At 49.0% G+C, this 18,301-nt stretch overlaps 1 protein-coding gene across 1 annotated transcript; it reads right to left on the bottom strand.

Annotated features, from left to right (window-relative positions):
* Positions 1-12,941: 12,941 nt before the first annotated feature.
* LOC308171917 (sentrin-specific protease 2-like) lies at positions 12,942-14,333 on the bottom strand (the record flags this gene model as incomplete). Its single annotated transcript, XM_080546831.1, has 1 exon — positions 12,942-14,333. The coding sequence occupies one exon, from the start codon at positions 14,331-14,333 to the stop codon at positions 12,963-12,965; it is 1,371 nt and encodes a 456-aa protein (XP_080402957.1). The 3' UTR covers positions 12,942-12,962.
* Positions 14,334-18,301: the final 3,968 nt, after the last annotated feature.

The following is an 18,301-nucleotide window of genomic DNA, read 5'->3' on the forward strand; positions in this document are numbered from 1 at the left end:
TTGAATCTTGAATGTATACGTGGTCACAGTAGGTGGCCATCGCCAGAATGATGACAGCTAGCCTATCACTGTAACAGGCCAAACAGTTGCATGCAGAAAACAAAAGCACATTATGAAATTCATGAAGTCATTGTGTTGAAGTTAGCTAGCAATGTAATACCGGTAATGAGCTCTCTGTCTCTGCTCTGAGCCCTACAGGCTACAGTAACGATAGTTATGGAGATAGACTCCAGTTCTATGAGTGGAGCGGAGCCCCATAGGGGAGCTCTGCTCCTATTGGTTTACCCGCTACCTAAAGTAGCCAATGACTGAATTTTTCAATGCCTGCGCCCGCCTGGGGTGCTATATAAAGGGGCGTACTTCGCTCCATCATTCTCCCAAACATACAAAACAGCCGGGTTTGAACGAGTCGAAGTGGGCCAGCAGCCCTATGGGGCTCCGCTCCACTCATAGAACTGGAGTCTATCTCCATAACTATCGTTCTATATCGTGGAGCTCCGCCCCATAGGGGAGCTCTGCTCCTATTGGTTTAGGCGGAGCGAGCGAGGCCAAATGTACCCCCACTGAGACTATTAATCCGAAAACAATCTCAGCGGCACCCGGAGCTGACCACTGATGTTGGTTCAAGACAACCTTAAAAAGTTGGCCCAACCCACACCGAGTCGGCTCCACTGATCCAACCCTTACGTGAGCACGCAGGGTTGTAGATCTAACGGAACATGTCCTGGAGGAGGGTCCCCTCCCCAGGCACATCCGTAATCATCCTGACAGCACTTGAATAGCATCCCCAACCAGGGTAATCCAAGTGCCATCCCCACTACCTCAGTCCTCAGCAAACTGAGGACAGAGTGAGAAAAGGATGAGGAAGAAATATCACTTACCTAACCCTTACGTTGGGTTGTTGATCTAACAGACATGTCCTGGAGGAGGGTCCCTTCCCCAGGCACATCCGTATTCATCCTGACAGCACTTGAATAGAATCCCCATGACCAGGGTAATCCAAGTGCTTTCCCCACTACATCAGTCATCAGCAAAACTGAGGACAGAATGAGAAAAGGATGCGGAAGAAATATCACTGATCTAACCCATACGTGAGCACGTAGGGTTGTTGATCTAACGGAACATGTCCTAGAGGAGGGTCCCCTCCCCAGGCACATCCGTATTTATCCTGACAGCACTTGAATAGAATCCCCATGACCAGGGTAATCCAAGTGCCTTCCCCACTACATCAGTCATCAGCAAAACTGAGGACAGAATGAGAAAAGGATGAGGAAGAAATATCTTTCAAGTAATACCGTACAAAAGGTGATGGCGACGACCAAGACGCCGCCTCACATATCTCCTCCACTCCCACTCCCCTGAGAATGGCCACTGATGTGGCCATGCCCCTGGTGGAATGAGCCCGAATGCCAGTCGGCACGGGCTGCCCCTTCGATTCGTATGCGAGGCTAATAGCCTCGCAAATCCAATGGGACAGCCTCTGCTTCGAGAGTGGTGCCCCGGCTTTCTGTCCGCCGTAGCAGATCAGAAGCTGGGGAGAAGATCTCAGTCCTGCCGTGCGCTTCACATATTGTGCCAACGCGCGCACCGGACATAGACAATGTAAACGCCTCTCCCTCTCTCCGTCGTGAGGAGGAGGAAAAAAGGCGCTCAGAGCACAGCTCTGAACCCTAAACCCACGATTAACCTTAGGGATAAAAGCCGGGTTAGGGCGTAACACAGCTTTTGTTTCGTCATCAGATATGATCAAACAATCTGCCCGTGTCGAGAGAGCACATAAATCACTCACTCGCTTAGCCGTAGTCAAGGCGAGGAGTAGACTCGTCTTGAGAGACAATAAACGCAACGACACAGTGTCAATGGGTTCGAATGGGGGCACGCACAGCGCCTCTAGCACAATCGACAGGTCCCATTTTGGTATTAGAGTACTAAGAGGCCGTCTAAGCCTACACACTCCAGTCAAAAAACGCTTAACCAGCGAATGACTGAACAGTGTCGTTGTCGCAAAACCCTCATGACAAGCTGAGATGGCAGCCGCGTAAACTTTAATAGTTCCCGCCGCCAATCCCTTGTCAAACAGCGACTGTAAGAAGCACAAGAACGTTTCGACCCGACAGCAGACTGGGTCAACGTCCTGTCCCTCACACCACTGTGTAAACACTCGCCAGCGCGCCGCATATCCCTTTGCAGTGGATTGCGCGCGCGCACTCTGAATGGTCTGAATGACCGCGTCTGTCAGACCCCTGCGTTCTAACAAATCCCTCTCAGTAACCAGGCCATGAGGGGGCCCCCCATCATCGGCGGCCCCCTCACCAAGCCTCTGGCCTGAGAGAGTGCATCTTGTCGATGAGGTATGGGCCATGGGCCCTCTACCAACATCTCCATCAGTTCCGGAAACCACGGGGCTCCGGGACGGTCCGGGGCTACAAGAATTAACTCTAGCCTCTCTGACCTCACTCGTGCCAACAGTGGGAGGATAGATGTCAGGGGTGGGAACGCGTATAACAGGACCCTCGGCCATGGGTGGTGTGCGAATGCATCGACTCCCAATGGCGGGTTGTCCTGTTCGCGCAGGGAGAACCAAAGGCGACACTGCGCATTCGTCCGGGACGCAAACAGATCCACTTCTGCTTGCCCGAACCGTGCCCAAATCAGAGACACAATGGAGGGTGCTAACCTCCAGTCGTCGTCCCTCGGGCCTCCCCGTGATAACAGATCTGCTCCTTCGTTGAGCAGACCTGGAATGTGGAGAGCTTTTAGCGAACTCAGGTGTGTGACAGCCCACAGCCATATATCTGTCGCTAGGCGATGAAGTGACGCTGAGCGTACTCCCCCTTGACGATTGATGTATGCTACTGTTGTCCTGTTGTCGGATCTGACTAACACGTCCAGATCCTTTAACACTGGGGCAAAGTGAAGTAGCGTTAACTTCACCGCCTCGAGTTCCAGCAGGTTGATGTGACGCGTCTCTAACGGTCCCCATCTTCCTGCCACCGAACCTGCCTGACACACTCCTCCCCACCCAGTCAACGACGCGTCCGTGAAGACTGGGTAGTGGGATGCCGGTCTGCCCATGGCGACTCCGCGCGCGATGACGCGCGGGTCTCTCCAGTAGCTCAGGTCGGTCTTGACCGATCTCGGTATTACAATCAATTTGCGACGGTGTCTCACTGGATCCAGTCGCAGTCGTGCGAACCACCTCTGCAGTCTGCGCATGTGTAATAGGCCTAAGGGGACCACTACATGGGCCGCAGACATCATTCCTAGTAAGGACATCATTGACAGAGCGGTGATTGTATTTGTCACTCGACACACCCGGAGAGCTGACGTCAGTGTCGCTCTCCGTGGTGCCGATAAACTGGCCCTCATCTTGGCAGTATCCAACTGAATGCCTAGATAGGAAAACTGTTGAGCTGGCCACGGAGCACTCTTTGTCCAGTTGACAGCTAACCCCAGCTGAGTGAGGTGCTGCACCAGTGAGGTTGCGTCCCGAATGGCTCGATTTGGGCATTGGGCCAAGACCAGTAGGTCGTCGAGATAAGCTAATATGCGTATCCCGTTTCGCCTCAGTGGTTCGAGTGCTGTCTGCACGCATTTGGAGAAAGTTCGAGGAGCAAGCGCGTACCCGAAGGGCAGGCGCGTGTACTCGTAAACCTTCCCTTGGAAGGCAAAACGTAGAAATTTCCTGTGCCTCTCTGTGATTGGCACATGAAAATACGCGTCCCTCAGGTCTATGCTGATTCCGTAGTCGCCTTTCTGTATACAAGACAGAAGGCGCCTCGTCGTCAACATACGAAAGGGGCGTTTCGCCACTCTCTCGTTGAGGACCCTTAAATCTAGTATGGGTCTCATGCCTCCGGATTTCTTTGGGACAAGGAAATACGGGGAGTACCACCCCACGTCCCACTGGTCCCTCGGAACCATTGTCACTGCGCCCTTTGTTAGGAGATTCGTAATCTCCTCCTGGAGCGCACGTGTTTTTATCGGGCAGGACAAAACAGTCTCTCTCACGCCCCTGAAGGGCGGAGGAGGCTGAATGAACTGTAGTGCATATCCCCTCCTCAATGTCCTGTCCAGCCAGCCCGACAGAATACCTGCCCCTTCTAGCCATTCTGCATAACGCAACGACAGCGGCTGGGCCGTCTGTTGTGGTGCAGTCGACAGAAAAAGCTTGAATTTCTGTATGACCCCAGCCGCCGCTGCACACCGAGGAGGTGGCACAGCCCAAGGTGGGGTCATTTCGAAAGGGATGGGCTGCCGTCTGTAAAGAGTGTTTGCTATGTGTAACAATGCCCTTTATTGACGCAGGTTTATTATGTCTGATAATCAAAGGACCGTCCGCACGCTCATGAGCTGGGCCAGATCCTGATAGACATGGAGGGGTTATTGATGTAAATAACGATCCCTCTATACGGCTACAGACAGGGGTGTTTAACCCTGTTTGTGTCGTGATAGGGGTAAGTCTGTTAGGCAGAGAGCTGGCCACACGCTGGTACGCTGGGCCAGTCTCCGCTTCGTTTCTAACCGGTAGCGATTGGACCACGCTCCGACAAGGCAGGCGGGTCTCCGCTCCGGTAGATAACATGGGAAATCATCTTTACTGAAAAAGTAAGGTGGGGATTTTCCTTCTTTTACCTCTTTATGAGGTAGCAGCCATGAAGAGGAAACCGGTGGTGGGGTCATTACCGACCCCTCCGCCAGTGAAACCGGGCCACGTTGCCGTGGGGGGCCGTAGTGGGCCCTCCCAGTGGTCAGCGGCGGGGGCTGGGGATGCCGAGTGGGGCATGGCTCCGTCTGTAGAGGTGGAGCCAGTGCCGCATCACACCGAAACCTCCGTTTCGCAGCCGTTGACGGTCTAGTCGTCACCACGGCGGAAGAAGAAGAGGTGGAGGGTCGCTGGAGGGGGAGGTGGCTGGCAAGGTGCCTCTTAGCCTCCTCCATCGCGGCCAGGCGCACCGTCAAGGTGTCCATGGCGGGACCGAATAGCCCTTGTCTCTCTATTGGAGCATTCAGTAGGGCCATCCGGTCCGCCCCGGTCATGGTGGTGAGAGACAGCCACATCTGTCGCTGCTGCACCACCGCGTTTGCCATCAGGCGACCCCCACAAACCGCGACGCCCTGGGCCAGGTACATCGTCGCGGCACTGAGCTTGCTCAGAAGCACCGTCTCCGCTGCAGACAAACCGTAGGGTCGGTCTGTGGTGATTTTCGCAATGGCGGCGTTAAACACGGCGATGTTATTCGCCGCTGCCGCCGCCTGCGCACCGAGAGCGTAGCTCTTGTCTACCAGGGTGGCGTTAAACCTGTCACGCTGGTTGGGCGGCATAGGTTTGTTAGGCACCGACCAGGTGCTGGACCCCGGTACCAAGTAGGCGGCTAGCGCTGGTTCGAGCGGCGGGGAGCCGTTGGTCATCCCCTCCGCGAGCCCCTCCACTCTGGTAAAGGGCAAGAACGCCTTCACCGGCGCCCTGCCTGTGAGTGGTTCTCCCCACTTGTCCTCCACGAACTTATCTAAGCCCGGGAGGACAGCGTTAGGAGGTTGGTCCTGTCGCTTCGCCCTTTTCCCGTAAAACAGGTCCTTCTCCCAGAAGGACTCCGTTGGGGGAGGGGAGGCGGGACGGGGAATTGCCAACACGCCTGCCGCAGCTTCCAGGAGGCCCTGGAAGTCGTGGCGGAGTGATGGGGGGGCGAGGGCGGGGAGCACGTGCTCTACCTGCCGCTCGCTCTCATCAGAGCTTTCTGATTCTGACACCGGCACCGACCACTCAGCTGGGTGAGGGCGGCGTGATGTCAGGGCCGGCTGAGCGGGCGGGACCATCCCTACTTGGGGAGGTGCCTGCCCAGAACGCCGTTCTTGCTTGTCCTCCGCTGCTAGAAAATCGCAGCGGCAGGTGTCCCGGAGGAACTTCTTCGTGGTCGGCGGCGAACGATCCATCGCTGAAGGGAAAAGTCTCCTCCGCTGAAAGGCGTCCTCCTCTGCTTGGAAGTCGCAGCGGCAGGCGTCCCGGAGGAACTTCTCCATAGGCGGCGGACGATCCATCTTGAAGGGAAAAGTCTGGCGGGTCCTCCAGTCTTAGTAGTCGTCCTTCTCAGTCTTCAGATATAAACCCGTGCTGAACTTTTTGGGAGGATGATGGAGCGAAGTACGCCCCTTTATATAGCACCCCAGGCGGGCGCAGGCATTGAAAAATTCAGTCATTGGCTACTTTAGGTAGCGGGTAAACCAATAGGAGCAGAGCTCCCCTATGGGGCGGAGCTCCACGATATAGAACAGGACGCTAGACGGAGAGCATCCTCGTCTATTCAGCTCTGGGCAGAGAAGTATTCACTTTGCTCTGGGCAGAGAAGTATTCACTTTGCTCTGGGCAGAGAAGTATTCACTTTGCTCTGGGCAGAGAAGTATTCACTTTGCTCTGGGCAGAGAAGTATTCACTTTGCTCTGGGCAGAGAAGTATTCACTTTGCTCTGGGCAGAGAAGTATTCACTATGTATCGAAATAAACACGACCCCGTCAAGACAAGGTCATAAAATCCTTCTTTCACCGACTACACCGGGTCGTCGGGTGGTTCTCCCCTTCGACGGGCATCAAACAAAGTATGAATTCATGGCTTATTAGTTTATATTATATATATATATATATATATATATATTATTAGTTTGCTCCTTTTACTCACTTTATTCACACTAAAGGCGAGGTCCAACCGTCGAGTTGCGGGGAAGCTCACCTTCTGTTGTTGAATTTAACGGCAGCTTGCATCCTTATATGGAGTTAATCTTGAGCCAAATTAAATCAAAACATTTATGCTTGCATCCTGCTGTGCGCGTGACCAGGAGACAACTGAAAGGTTGCCGGAGAGACTGCGTTCTGCATCGTGATTGGTCCAAACGACACGTCTGCTGTCACATCTTCGATAATCCTCTTTAGACACACTGACAATTTAATTGCCTGCACCCGAGTGACACCTAGTGGTTGCATACATACACTTTCTCTACCTGGCTGAGAATGGGGTTTTCAAGATCCCTAAATAGATCCCTAAATATAAAGAGGATACACTCTTACAGGGTCGGAGTGGGACTCATTTTCAGCTCTGGAGTTTCATGCCTCAGACCGGCCCACTTTAGTTCACAACCGATTACAGTATATTAAAATCATGTAATTACAACCTTGGTATTTTAGTCTGTAATAGCGGACTCACTGTTCTCTACAGTCTTCTCTACATTTACAGGATGCTATGTCATGGGTTTGCTTCATTGTTCCCATACTGGTACAACAGCTCACCTGTGCCTTCTACTGACCAGGTCCCAACAAACCAAATGTGGGACAAGGAGTATGTTTGTGTGGGACAATGTGGGACACCCTCTCAACAGGCCCGGACCGAACTTTAGGTGCCTCTAGTAGCATCCGCTTCCCCTGGCCGAGTTGAGAGCTATGTCTATCCATTTTTAAAAAATATATATGCATTTCCATTCTGTTTCCTATTCTGTTTGGTTTATTCAGTAGCATCCAATAATTCTTAGTTCACAAAGTCCGACATGTTACTGAGCTTGGGTTTCAGCTGCACAGCCTCCTGAAACACATCAATGGGATCCGACCATTGGCCACCCTAGTGTAGCCCCCCCTAGTGTAGCCCCCCCTCGGCCCCTTTTATCCTCTACTCTACACCTTCCAATTATAAATGTGACAACACAGTGTATCGTCTATTGTTCTAATGTCTTTCTTCTAATTTCTGCTATTGTAAAAGGTGAAGTGTCTGGTGTGTTCAAAAGAACTTGGATACAGCAATAACACTTCATCTATGCTGAGGCATTATAGAGCCCTGCATGAGAACAAGGAGACCAACCAAGGTGGACCAAGCTCAGGTAAGCCTTTTTAGGATGCAATGATAAGACAGCATACAAACATAAAATTACAGGGTACGTTTTTATTAGACAACATTCATTTATATTTTAAATATGACTAATGAATGACATCTGCAATTGAATACTGCATTTTTTTTCATCAGCACTGAAGAATGATGGTCAATATGGTGATTGAGGATTGCCAGCCCTTCACCATTGTGGAGGACAAAGGGTTCAGAAAGCTTGTTAAAGCTTTCAAATTTCAACCCTACCTATGTTCTCCCCACAAGGCAGGTGTGTATGTGAGCACATTAAGCATTTTCCCCATTTCCCCATTTCCGCATATATGCCATTCCAAGAGTGTTCCCTTCTTTCCTTTAGGCTTTGAAAGCTATGGTGGAGTCCAGATATCAGGAGTCCAAGGAGAAAGCCAAAGCCATTGTGTTGAAGGCATCTGCAGTTAGCTTGACAACAGACATGTGGACCTCCATCAACACTGATGCATATCTGGCTGTGACCTGCCATTTTATAGATGAAAGCACCTCTTTGCACACTGTTGTTTTAGGGGTGCTGCATTTCCCTGATGCACATACTGCTGCGAATTTGGCCAACGTCAAAGCAGCACTTATGGCCCAGTGGGGTATTACCACCAAAGTGTCTTGCATGGTGACGGATGGCGCAGCAAATATGGGTGCTTGTGCCAAGGAGTTGCACTTGCGTCACACAATTTGTGTGGCGCACACTTTAAATTTACTTATAAAAAAGGCTATTAAAGAAAACAACGTGTTGGCTGACATCCGGGTAAATTCTCGGAAGATGGTGGGCTATTTTAAGAGCAGCACCACTGCAAAGGTGAATTCCTTTCTTTCATTGCAATTATTCTAAATGACGCTGGTTGGTTTAAGTTGCTGCTGCAGTGACTCTTGAATGAATCACTTTTTGTTGGCAAATTTTATAGGAGAGGCTGGCACAGGTGCAGGAGCAAATGGGCCGGCCGGCACTGAAGCTGATCCAAGAGGTGGATACACGCTGGAACAGTACGTACCATATGCTGCAGCGTGTGTATGACCTCAAGGAGCCTATAGCAGCAGCTTTGGCCGGCCTACGTACTGACATTGCCCCACTCACATTAGAACAATATGACATCATCGCAGAATGTCTAAAAGTGCTATCCCCATTCAATGATGCCACAGTTGAGCTGTCAGAGGAGAAGAGAGTGTCCGGTTCAAAAGTTATTCCTCTTTTATCAATGCTATACCACACACTGGAGGAGGAGGAAATGGGACTTGTCCAAACACAAGAGACACCTGGGGCTGTCATCTGCTGCGTGTGCTCCTGCTCTGGCCAAGTCCAACTGATCCTCATCCTGCTCTTCCTCTCTCTTTATTAACAAAGGCCTGGGCTTCCTCCTTTTCTTCTCTGCTTTCTTCGGCTTCTCTCTTGGCCTCCTTGTCCTTTGCCTCGTTTCAGATGGTACACCTTTACAAACCTCCTCTACCTTCTTCTCCTCCCTGTGCTTTATCAACCCTCGAATACATTGTTGATCAGCTTGCAAGAGCAAAGACACATTGCTCTGTTCTTCTTCTTTTTTTTTTTTTTTTTTTTTTACAGAAACCTTTAGAGAGAGACAGTAGCATGCAGCCTGGGCTCCAAGGAGGAAGGGGGGTTGGTTTTCTGATTTATTTATGTTTTGGGGAGAGGGGGAGGGAGGGGGGGTTGGTTTGTTTTCTGATTGGGGGAGCCAGGGGACAGGGAGGAGGGGGGGGGGTTGGGTGATGTTATTAACGTAGTTAGATAAAGGTCAAAGGTCTGTGTGTGTTATGTACAGGTCACAGAGGAGCGTCTGGTCGATCCTGAGCAGTTCTGATCGGCCCGGCGCTGCGGGGAGCAGCTGGGGTCCTCCGGGAGGGGGGGGGGGGGGTCAAGGGTCAAAGTCCAGCTTCAGCAACACAACCTGACTAAAACACCTCCACCTCACCTCTCCTCTCCTCTCCTCCCAAGACTGGGGCTTCATTCATTCTTTCTTTCTTTCTTTCCTTCTTTCTTTCTTTCTTTCACGTGTGTTTCTTTCCCCTCCTCTCCTCTCCTTATCTGTCCGTCCGACGACAGCGGCGGCAGCAGCAGCAGGGTGTCAGGAGGAGAAACGAACGGTGTGTTTCTGTTTTTGTTTTGTTTATTACTCGAGAACTGATGAACTGATTGAGAACTGATGATGAAGAAGAAAGAAAAAGAGGGGGAAGGTGGAGGAGAAGAATGGAAACGTTTGTTTGTTGTTGTTGTTGTTGTTGTTGTTAAGCCAGGTAGCTGTACGTGTCCTTCTCTCCGTCCACGCGCTCCAGGTACTCCTTCTCGATCAGGATGTCGATACATTTCTTGATGACGGGGACGCGGGGTTTGAAGCGGGAGGACAGCTGGTTGAGGACCTCGGCTAGGAGCTGCTGGTGCTTCAGGACCTTCCTCATCTTCATGATCCTCACAATGGCCGTCTGTATTAACAACTTCCTGTCCTCCTCGATGTTCTTGTGGGTCGTTTCCTGTTCCTGTTTCTGCTCCGTCTTCATCGGCACGTTGATGTTGACCCTCAGCTTCTTATTCTTGTATCCCAGGAACAGCTTTATTAAGGTGTCAGGTTTGAAGTCTGCCTCGTCCACGTTGGCGTTCTCATCCTCCAGGACAAGCAGTTTGGACTTCAACAGGATCTGCAACACCTGCACCAATATGTCAATATTGATCTGCGTGCTGTCGGCCAGCTGCTGCACCGTGTACACGTCCTCCGCATTGTACTGCAGCAGGATGGCCATCTGGAAGGTTGACGCCTGCAGGGTGTATCTGTTCTTGAAGGACAGGATTGGTATTTGATCAAGTTCCATGGACAAAGGCTCAGGTATTCTCTCATCGTTGTCCTCTGCTAAAGAGCCTCCCATGACCGTCTTAGGTTCTTGTGTATTTTTAAATCTTTCAGCCACTGGTATTCCATCAGTACCAGAGGATCCATTAGATCCATTGTGCAACAGGTTGCCACTGACATCAGTTGGCTCCGAAGATGTCCCAAGCTTGTGGGATGGAGAACATGTCTTCTGCTTTGGCAATGTCTGTGGATATCTCAGTGGAGAATCTTCTGAAGCAATCCTATTAAAGTTTAAGCACTTCCTTTGATTCTGAGAAGGTTCCACTTCAACAATTGGGGAAACTTTCCTCTTCTTACAGACAGATTTTAGGGATGTTGTTTGATCCTCAGTATCCAAGTTCTGTGCTGTGATTTCAGATAGACACTCTTCCTGTTTTTCTTTCATCAATGTAGTTGTCACTGTAGTTTCCAGATCAACATTAACATTAACAGTGTAAGATTCACTGAGACAAACAAAGTTGCTGTATTTTTTCTGTTTTTTATTGCGAGGGAGGGGGTTGTGTTCTACGTAACTCAAGGCACCCTTACCATCACCTCCTGAGCTGCCCTCACATAAACCCTCACTACTATACAGTGAAGAATGTATCATGGTAACTGAGGGATCTACTGACTCTTTCATACTTAAAGAGGACTCTGTTATGAGAGGATGATTTCGTTTAGGACGTCCCTTACGTCCTCTTCTTATTGCCCTCACATCCTCCATGAAAGGCCCAGTGGGTTTCTCAGTTGCCTCCATGTCTATGCAGCCATTACTGGAACTCAGAATTTTGTATGGGAGAGGAGATTGTCACTTTGTTGCTTGTGCATTTTGGGTCCTTGCCTCCTTTATTCTCATATTCAGAAGCAACAGTGAGATCCAAACCAGTCATGGCACTCTCCCTCTCTCTTTTGGTGGGGGATGTGTTCTGTCTGGACGGTCTCTGAGCTGCCACTCTGTCCTTGGGCTCCTGCTTCTTCTGGGTCTTCTCCTTGACCGCTTGAATGCGCCTACTCCTCCTGTTAGCAGGATTTTTCCCATGGTCACAGCTGGGGGAGCCCGGGGAAAGGGGGAGGAGGTGAGGTTGAGGTTCACTGTGAGGGGGAGCACTACAAAGAGGGATTGGGGTAATCTCGGCATCTCCTTCCATTGGACAGATTGTTTGGGGAGCAAGTCAAGGGGGGGACGTCAACATCCCTAATCTCTCCCACTGTCTGTCTTACTCGCTCTGATCTAAATAGCAATAGAGAAACAACATTAGGAAGGGGAGGCTCTATCTGCTACTATAGCAGGCATCTTCATCGTAAACACGACATGCCGGACGGCGCCCAAGAGTTGACCATTTCACACCAACGTCGGTTCATCAAATCCAACGCCACCATACACCATAGTACAGGTACCATACAACGAAATTTGTACAACAAGTACAACCCCGCCATCTTGAAGTCCTGCTGGCCGGAGTGTGACACCTTGGTGATCCTATCACATGGAGCAAAGACCCAGACTGGTTCATACCAGCACAGAAACACATTCATAACCTGTGACCAACACAGAAACACATTCAGTGATGCTGGGTTATTTTATGACAGAGGTGGGGTGACTTTCCTCAAAGCCCTGTAGCAGATATAATGTCAACCTCACCTCCATTCTCTATAATGATCTCAGTCCGAAAGCTTCTCGAAATGTGTTATTCCGCATGTAGTGTCCTGCATTTCTGATGCACCCCTAGTCAAGGCACAGGCTGTATCTGGGCAGAACAACAGACACAATCAAGAGTCAAAATAATAAGGGCAAAATTAGACATATTCTGTCATTACTGATGCTTGACCATGGCGCACACGCACCCGTTGATCATAACTGCGCTAGGGATATATTCAGAGGCTGAGGATAACTCCTATGTAGAGACATTCTAAAGACATTCTAGAGGGAAAAGCCTGACAGCCAGCATTAAGACTTACGTTTAGTTGTTAATGGTATACATGTGACAGACTAACCCTCTCTTTCATTGCTCTTTTTTTATTTTTTATTTTTATACTGTTGGGGTGTTCACTGGGTCAGAGAGAGGGAGAGCATTCTGTGGTCCCCTGATTTGGTCCTGTAGGTTGTTGTTTATTGCTGTTGTGCTTATTCTTGCTTAAATGTAGTTGTCGAGCCGGTTGTGGTTGTTGAGAAGTAGTCCTTCTGTTGTTGTTGGTCATCTAGCTGTCGTTTCTGTAGTCGTTTGTAGTGGTGTGTAGTTCTAGAGCAGCCTCTGGTTGAGGATCTCCCAGATCATCAGCTTCCTGAAGAGAGGCATGTGACACTGTCTAAAGGTGAGAGGCCGTCCTTGAGCGATGTAGTCAGCGTATTTACAGGCAAAAACTCCACAGTCACTGCCATTCTTCTGCTGGGGGATCTCACTTGCCCTCATACTGCCTATGGTCCACTTAGAGATGTCCAGCTCTCTAGCCTTCCTGGCCTTGTGCTCCTCTCTCAAGTACAACAGTAACAAATTGCAGATATCGTCATGTCTCTGGCCCATAGAGTCATAGGCCCTTACTGTTCTGGATTTAAAGTCAATCACAGCCAGAGACCAATGGACTCCCAGGTGTAATGGAACCAGGATGACGTCATACAGGAAGAGGTCAACAGCCTTTGTCCAGCGTCTCACAGCCGCATGGCCCCCTTCCTGTCCCCCTCTTCTACCATGCAGCTTGGGGAAGAAGAAGGTGCTGAATGAGTAGACCCTGAGCCCCCCTTCTTGCCCTGGCGTACGTGCCATCACTAGGGACAGGTAGACGTTAATCACCTCATCGTTGAGCCAGCTGCCCTCCTGTAGTGTAGCCAGGTCTCTCTGTGTAATGCGTAGTTTAAAGGCAGAACTAAGGACCAGGTTAGGGTCCCTTTGACCCAAAGCAGGGCTCACCTCTACCACCATCTCTTTGCTTAGTCGGGGGAAGTCCTCATCACTGTGGCGTGTGTGTGTGGTGTATGCGTTGGTCTGGGTTGGGATGGTTGACTCTTTGTCTACCAAATTGAGCCGGGCGGCAACCTCCGCAGAGAGGTCCATCTCCTCTGCTTGCTTTGTTGCATCACTGGTAGGTTGTGTGTCCACAGCTCCACTAAGTGGCTTACGAAGAACCACCTCCCCTCTCCTGTCTTTGACCTGTTTGGTTGAGGACACATCTCTCCACTTAAACACATTGGAGTTAGCTCTTAGGGGTCCGGCCTCTCTGGTCATAGTCTCACAGGTCCTTCCCAAGATGGCTGCTTTGTGTGTGTCTTGTGGAAGTGTACGACCCTGTGGTTTAGTTCGGGTGAAGGGAAGAGGTTGGTTCTTGCTGTAGTTCTCAGACACCATCTCCACCAATCGTCTGTAACTATGGTAACGCTCCCGATCGCTCTCCTTTCCTGCCTCCTCTACAGCAAGGCAGGGCCTATAGCTGCGGACAGGGCCGGGTAGATCTGGGTTGGGGGGCCCCGTTCCCACCCCAATGCCAAGAGGGGGCCAGGAGGGCAGCAGCTGGAGGGAGCGTCTCTGAGTTCTCTCCTTCGCTCCACACAGCAACAACCTAGTGTGTTTCCTCGACAAAGGATTAGAGGAGCTCTGCAGATGGTTTAGGCCACCCATCTCTCTTTCAGGTGGGAGAATATAAATAAAACAAGATTTATTGTAAAATAGAAACACAAACAGGTTTCCTAGAAACACATGAACTGAAAACTACTCTATAAAAGAAGAGCGAAATGAATCTAATGTATAAATGAATGATAAAGTAATTTAATTAACTGACCAAGTGGTAACCCTAACTCTAACCCTAACTAACAGATCAAATCAGATTAACAAACACAACCTACAAAACTAAGATACCATACTACAGCTGTATCACACAACACCAACACAAAAACAACTGGGCAGTTGTCGTCTGGCCCACTGGCACCATGGAAGTGTTTCTCCCTGCCTTTCATCCTCGGAACATCCCAGTGAGGGTGGCCTGCTTACTGCTTCTCCGCAGAGTGTCGGAGTGAGCAGCGGAGGGGGTAACGCCGGGCAGGGAGGCGCTCCTCCGCGTGGAGCTCTGTTCCACCTGAGCGGCACGGCCGGGCGGGCTCTTCTTCCCTGCTGTCCCCCTCGCCGCCTCTTTGGAAGTGGATGCGTGTGAGCGCCTCCCGCTGTGCCTGGCGGGGTTCTGGCGAAGCTGGTACTGATCTTTGGAGCCTTTGCTGCGGTCCACAGCGGCACGGAGGGTGTCTCTTTCACTCATTCCACCAGCTGTCTGTTTCTCCATCCTCCAATCAGAGCTGCTCATCCATGAGGTCTGGAGCTCATCTATTCCCATCAGGCTAACAGGGCTCGTCTGGGTCCCACTGACTGGGCTGTGCTTGGACATCCATATGGAGCTGGGGAATGGGGTCAGGAGGTGCCCAGCCTGAAAGCAGGAAAATGTGCCTTAAAACAATGTAGTAAATCAGCTAGCTAGCTAGACATCAGCATACTAGCGAACTTTTGTTGTTGGTGGTGACGCATAGCAGACTGATGATATTCCATGCTTGCTGGGTCCTCACCTCTGCAGAGAGGGAGACTGTTCGCAACAGCAAACAGCCCACAATCAGAACTGCCTCTCTGCTGCTGGTAGGACATCAGGCCACTGCAGAAGGACCTTGGGACCTGAAAAAGAGAGGAGACCTGTTATCTGTGAAATGAACTCCTCGGTCGACCCCCTGTATCGGGGTAGACCTGACTTGTCTCTGTGCCATCACCTGGCTTGCCAATGCTCTCCAGTATCATCAGGGATGCAAACTGGTGATGGCCCAAAAAGGTGACAACATAGGAACATTGTTGACCTATTTTGAGGTAAAAAAAAAAAAAACGTCTAAAAGGTGACAAGTTTGCACCCCTGATCATCTTCTCTTCAACAAGAGTAGATATCATCTTCTCTTCAACAAGAGTAGATATGCTATATACAAAGAGCATGTGGATGCATCAAATGTTATTGTCGACCCCTGTGTCGGGGTAGACCTGACTGTCTCTGTGCCATCACCTGGCTTGCCAAATGCTCTCCAGTATCATCTTCTCTTCAACAAGAGTAGATATATCTTTGTATATATAAAGAGCATGTGCATGCATCAAATGTTATTTTCTAACTGACCTGATCCCAGGTTTCACCTCTATGTATAGTCTACGAATGCTAGTACGCCGTCATCCGTGAATCCTACAGTATTCTGGTGAACATATGGATGTCTGTGCCATCACCTGGCTTGCCAATGCTCTTCTCTTCAACAAGAGTAGACATACAAAGAGCATGTGCATGCATCAAATGTTATTTTCTGTGCCATCACCTGGCTTGCCAATGCTCTCCAGTATCATCTTTCTCTTCAACAAGATTAGATATATCTTTGTATATACAAAGAGCATGTGCATGCATCAAATGTTATTTTCTAACTGAGGTGATCCCGGGTTTCACCTCTATTTATAATCGACCCATGCTAGTATGCCGTCATCCGCCTGTGACATCACAAAGGCGCAAGACAGTTTTGACTTGTGGCGTAGAGGCCTCCTACATGGGGGATGTTGAGCCTGTAACGGCCAAGCTCCACCATGGCCATCGAGCGTTGCGTCCGGAATTGGGATCAAATGCATTGTAATCAATGAAAGGTGCTCCACTTGCTGCGTTGCGTCGCGTCCGATGGCTGCGTCAAAAGTAAAAATTGATTTTGGACGGCGGACGCATGCGTCATAATGAGATAAATTGTATATTTACAATTGTAGTTGTTGGTTATAATTGTATAGCCTATTAGTTGTTTTCTGGCGTTGTTTTATTGTTTTGCTCTGTTTGTAGTCTACTTGATATTATTATATTATTTTGGTATTTTTTTATCAGCTGTTAAATCACCACAGCGGTTAATAGAGATAATACCAGATTGAACATTCTTGTAGCCAACTACTCAGCTATTGCGAATTGCTATTCACCACAGGTGCTTGAAAGCTTGTTGCAGGAATGGACGACGAACGGCTGATCCTTGAGGTCGAAAAATATATATTTTTATATGCGACAAAGCAAAGAAGAAAATAATTACAATTGTTATCTTTTGTTGCTTGTGCATTTCCCACTATTGTCGATGATTTGCAAGGCATTCTGGGAGATTTCACACAACTACATTTGGAGTGTGCCTCTGAAAAAGCTCAGTGTGCAGGGCCTTGTAGCACTACCACCATGGCCGGCCCGTCCTACAGGCCATACAGGCGGTCGACTGGGGCCCCGAAAGGCGGGGGGGGGGGGGGGGGGGGGGGGGGGGGGGGGGGCCCACTCATAGTAAAAAAATAATAAAATAAAAAATATTTGTAAAAAAAAAAAAATATATATACACATACACATATGTGTGACACGGTCCTAATGTTGGGAATTGTGAAACCTTGCAATCGAGCAAAACAAGTCGGGGATCCTATGTCTCTGTTGTTGTGCAAGGGCCACCACTGTCAACTTATCTAGTAATCTAGTAGGTGTCTGTTATCCACCCTATATAACCTATACATTCATATACTGAATTGAAATATGTTTTATTTTACAATTTCTGTGTTAGTAATGTCATCAGAGACCCAAATGTACAGCACAAGCGACATAGATTGTGTCAAAATGCACAAATCAGCTAGCTAGCTAGACATCAGCATACTAGCGAACTTTTGTTGTTGTTATTATAAAGAGTAGGTCTATAATACATTGAAATTATATTCAACTAAGATAATACAATGGCATAGATAATACAAAAATACTAACATCATTTTTAAATCTTTATTACAGTTTTTCCCAATTGCTAAAACACAAAAGCCAATTCTCTAAACCAAATGACCAGTTCTCTAAACACATTTAATAAAACTAGCTCCCATTTGCCAAAACCATAAACACATTTCACATGAAGACACAATTCACAAAACACAATCCTCCTTTTCTCATAAATCTAAACACATTTTGTCTTGCTAAAACACAAGTTGCAAAAAACTCTGCTCAAATTCTCAAATTAAAGCTCATGTGATGCAAAATGCTTGCCACAGTCAGCAAAAATTGAACACAATGAACACACCTAGCTTCATTCATTAAACATAACAACTCAACATTTAAGACACTTGTTGCAAATGATTGTGGTGTGTGTGTGTGTGTGTGTGTGTGCGTGTGTGGTATAGTTCCACAAAATAAAACATCACACCCTGAACATTGTTTTCAGTGAGTATTGTTGCGTGTAATGGATCCTCTGTAGTGTTTGCATTGAGTTGTGATACAGTACAGTAGTGTACATGTTATGGTACATGTGGGAATACGGTACATGTGGGAAAACTAGGGTTAGGTGCTAGGGTGCTAGGGTTAAGGTTAGGGTTAGGATTAGGGTTAGGGTTAAGGTTAGGGTTAGGGTTAGACATGCCAGCATGTACCAAGTCACCCTAGCACCTAACCCTAACCCTAGTTTTCCCACATGTACCGTATTCCCACATGTACCGTAACATACATACTGTATTTTCTGTAGATTTACATACTGTTCATATGAAACACACAAATCTATGAATGCCCAATTGTGATATACAGTGATATATTCTGAGAACAGATACTG

This window comes from Nansenia antarctica (genome assembly GCF_963989245.1).
Source record: "Nansenia antarctica genome assembly, chromosome: 16".
NCBI classification, from domain to species: Eukaryota; Metazoa; Chordata; class Actinopteri; order Argentiniformes; family Microstomatidae; genus Nansenia; species Nansenia antarctica.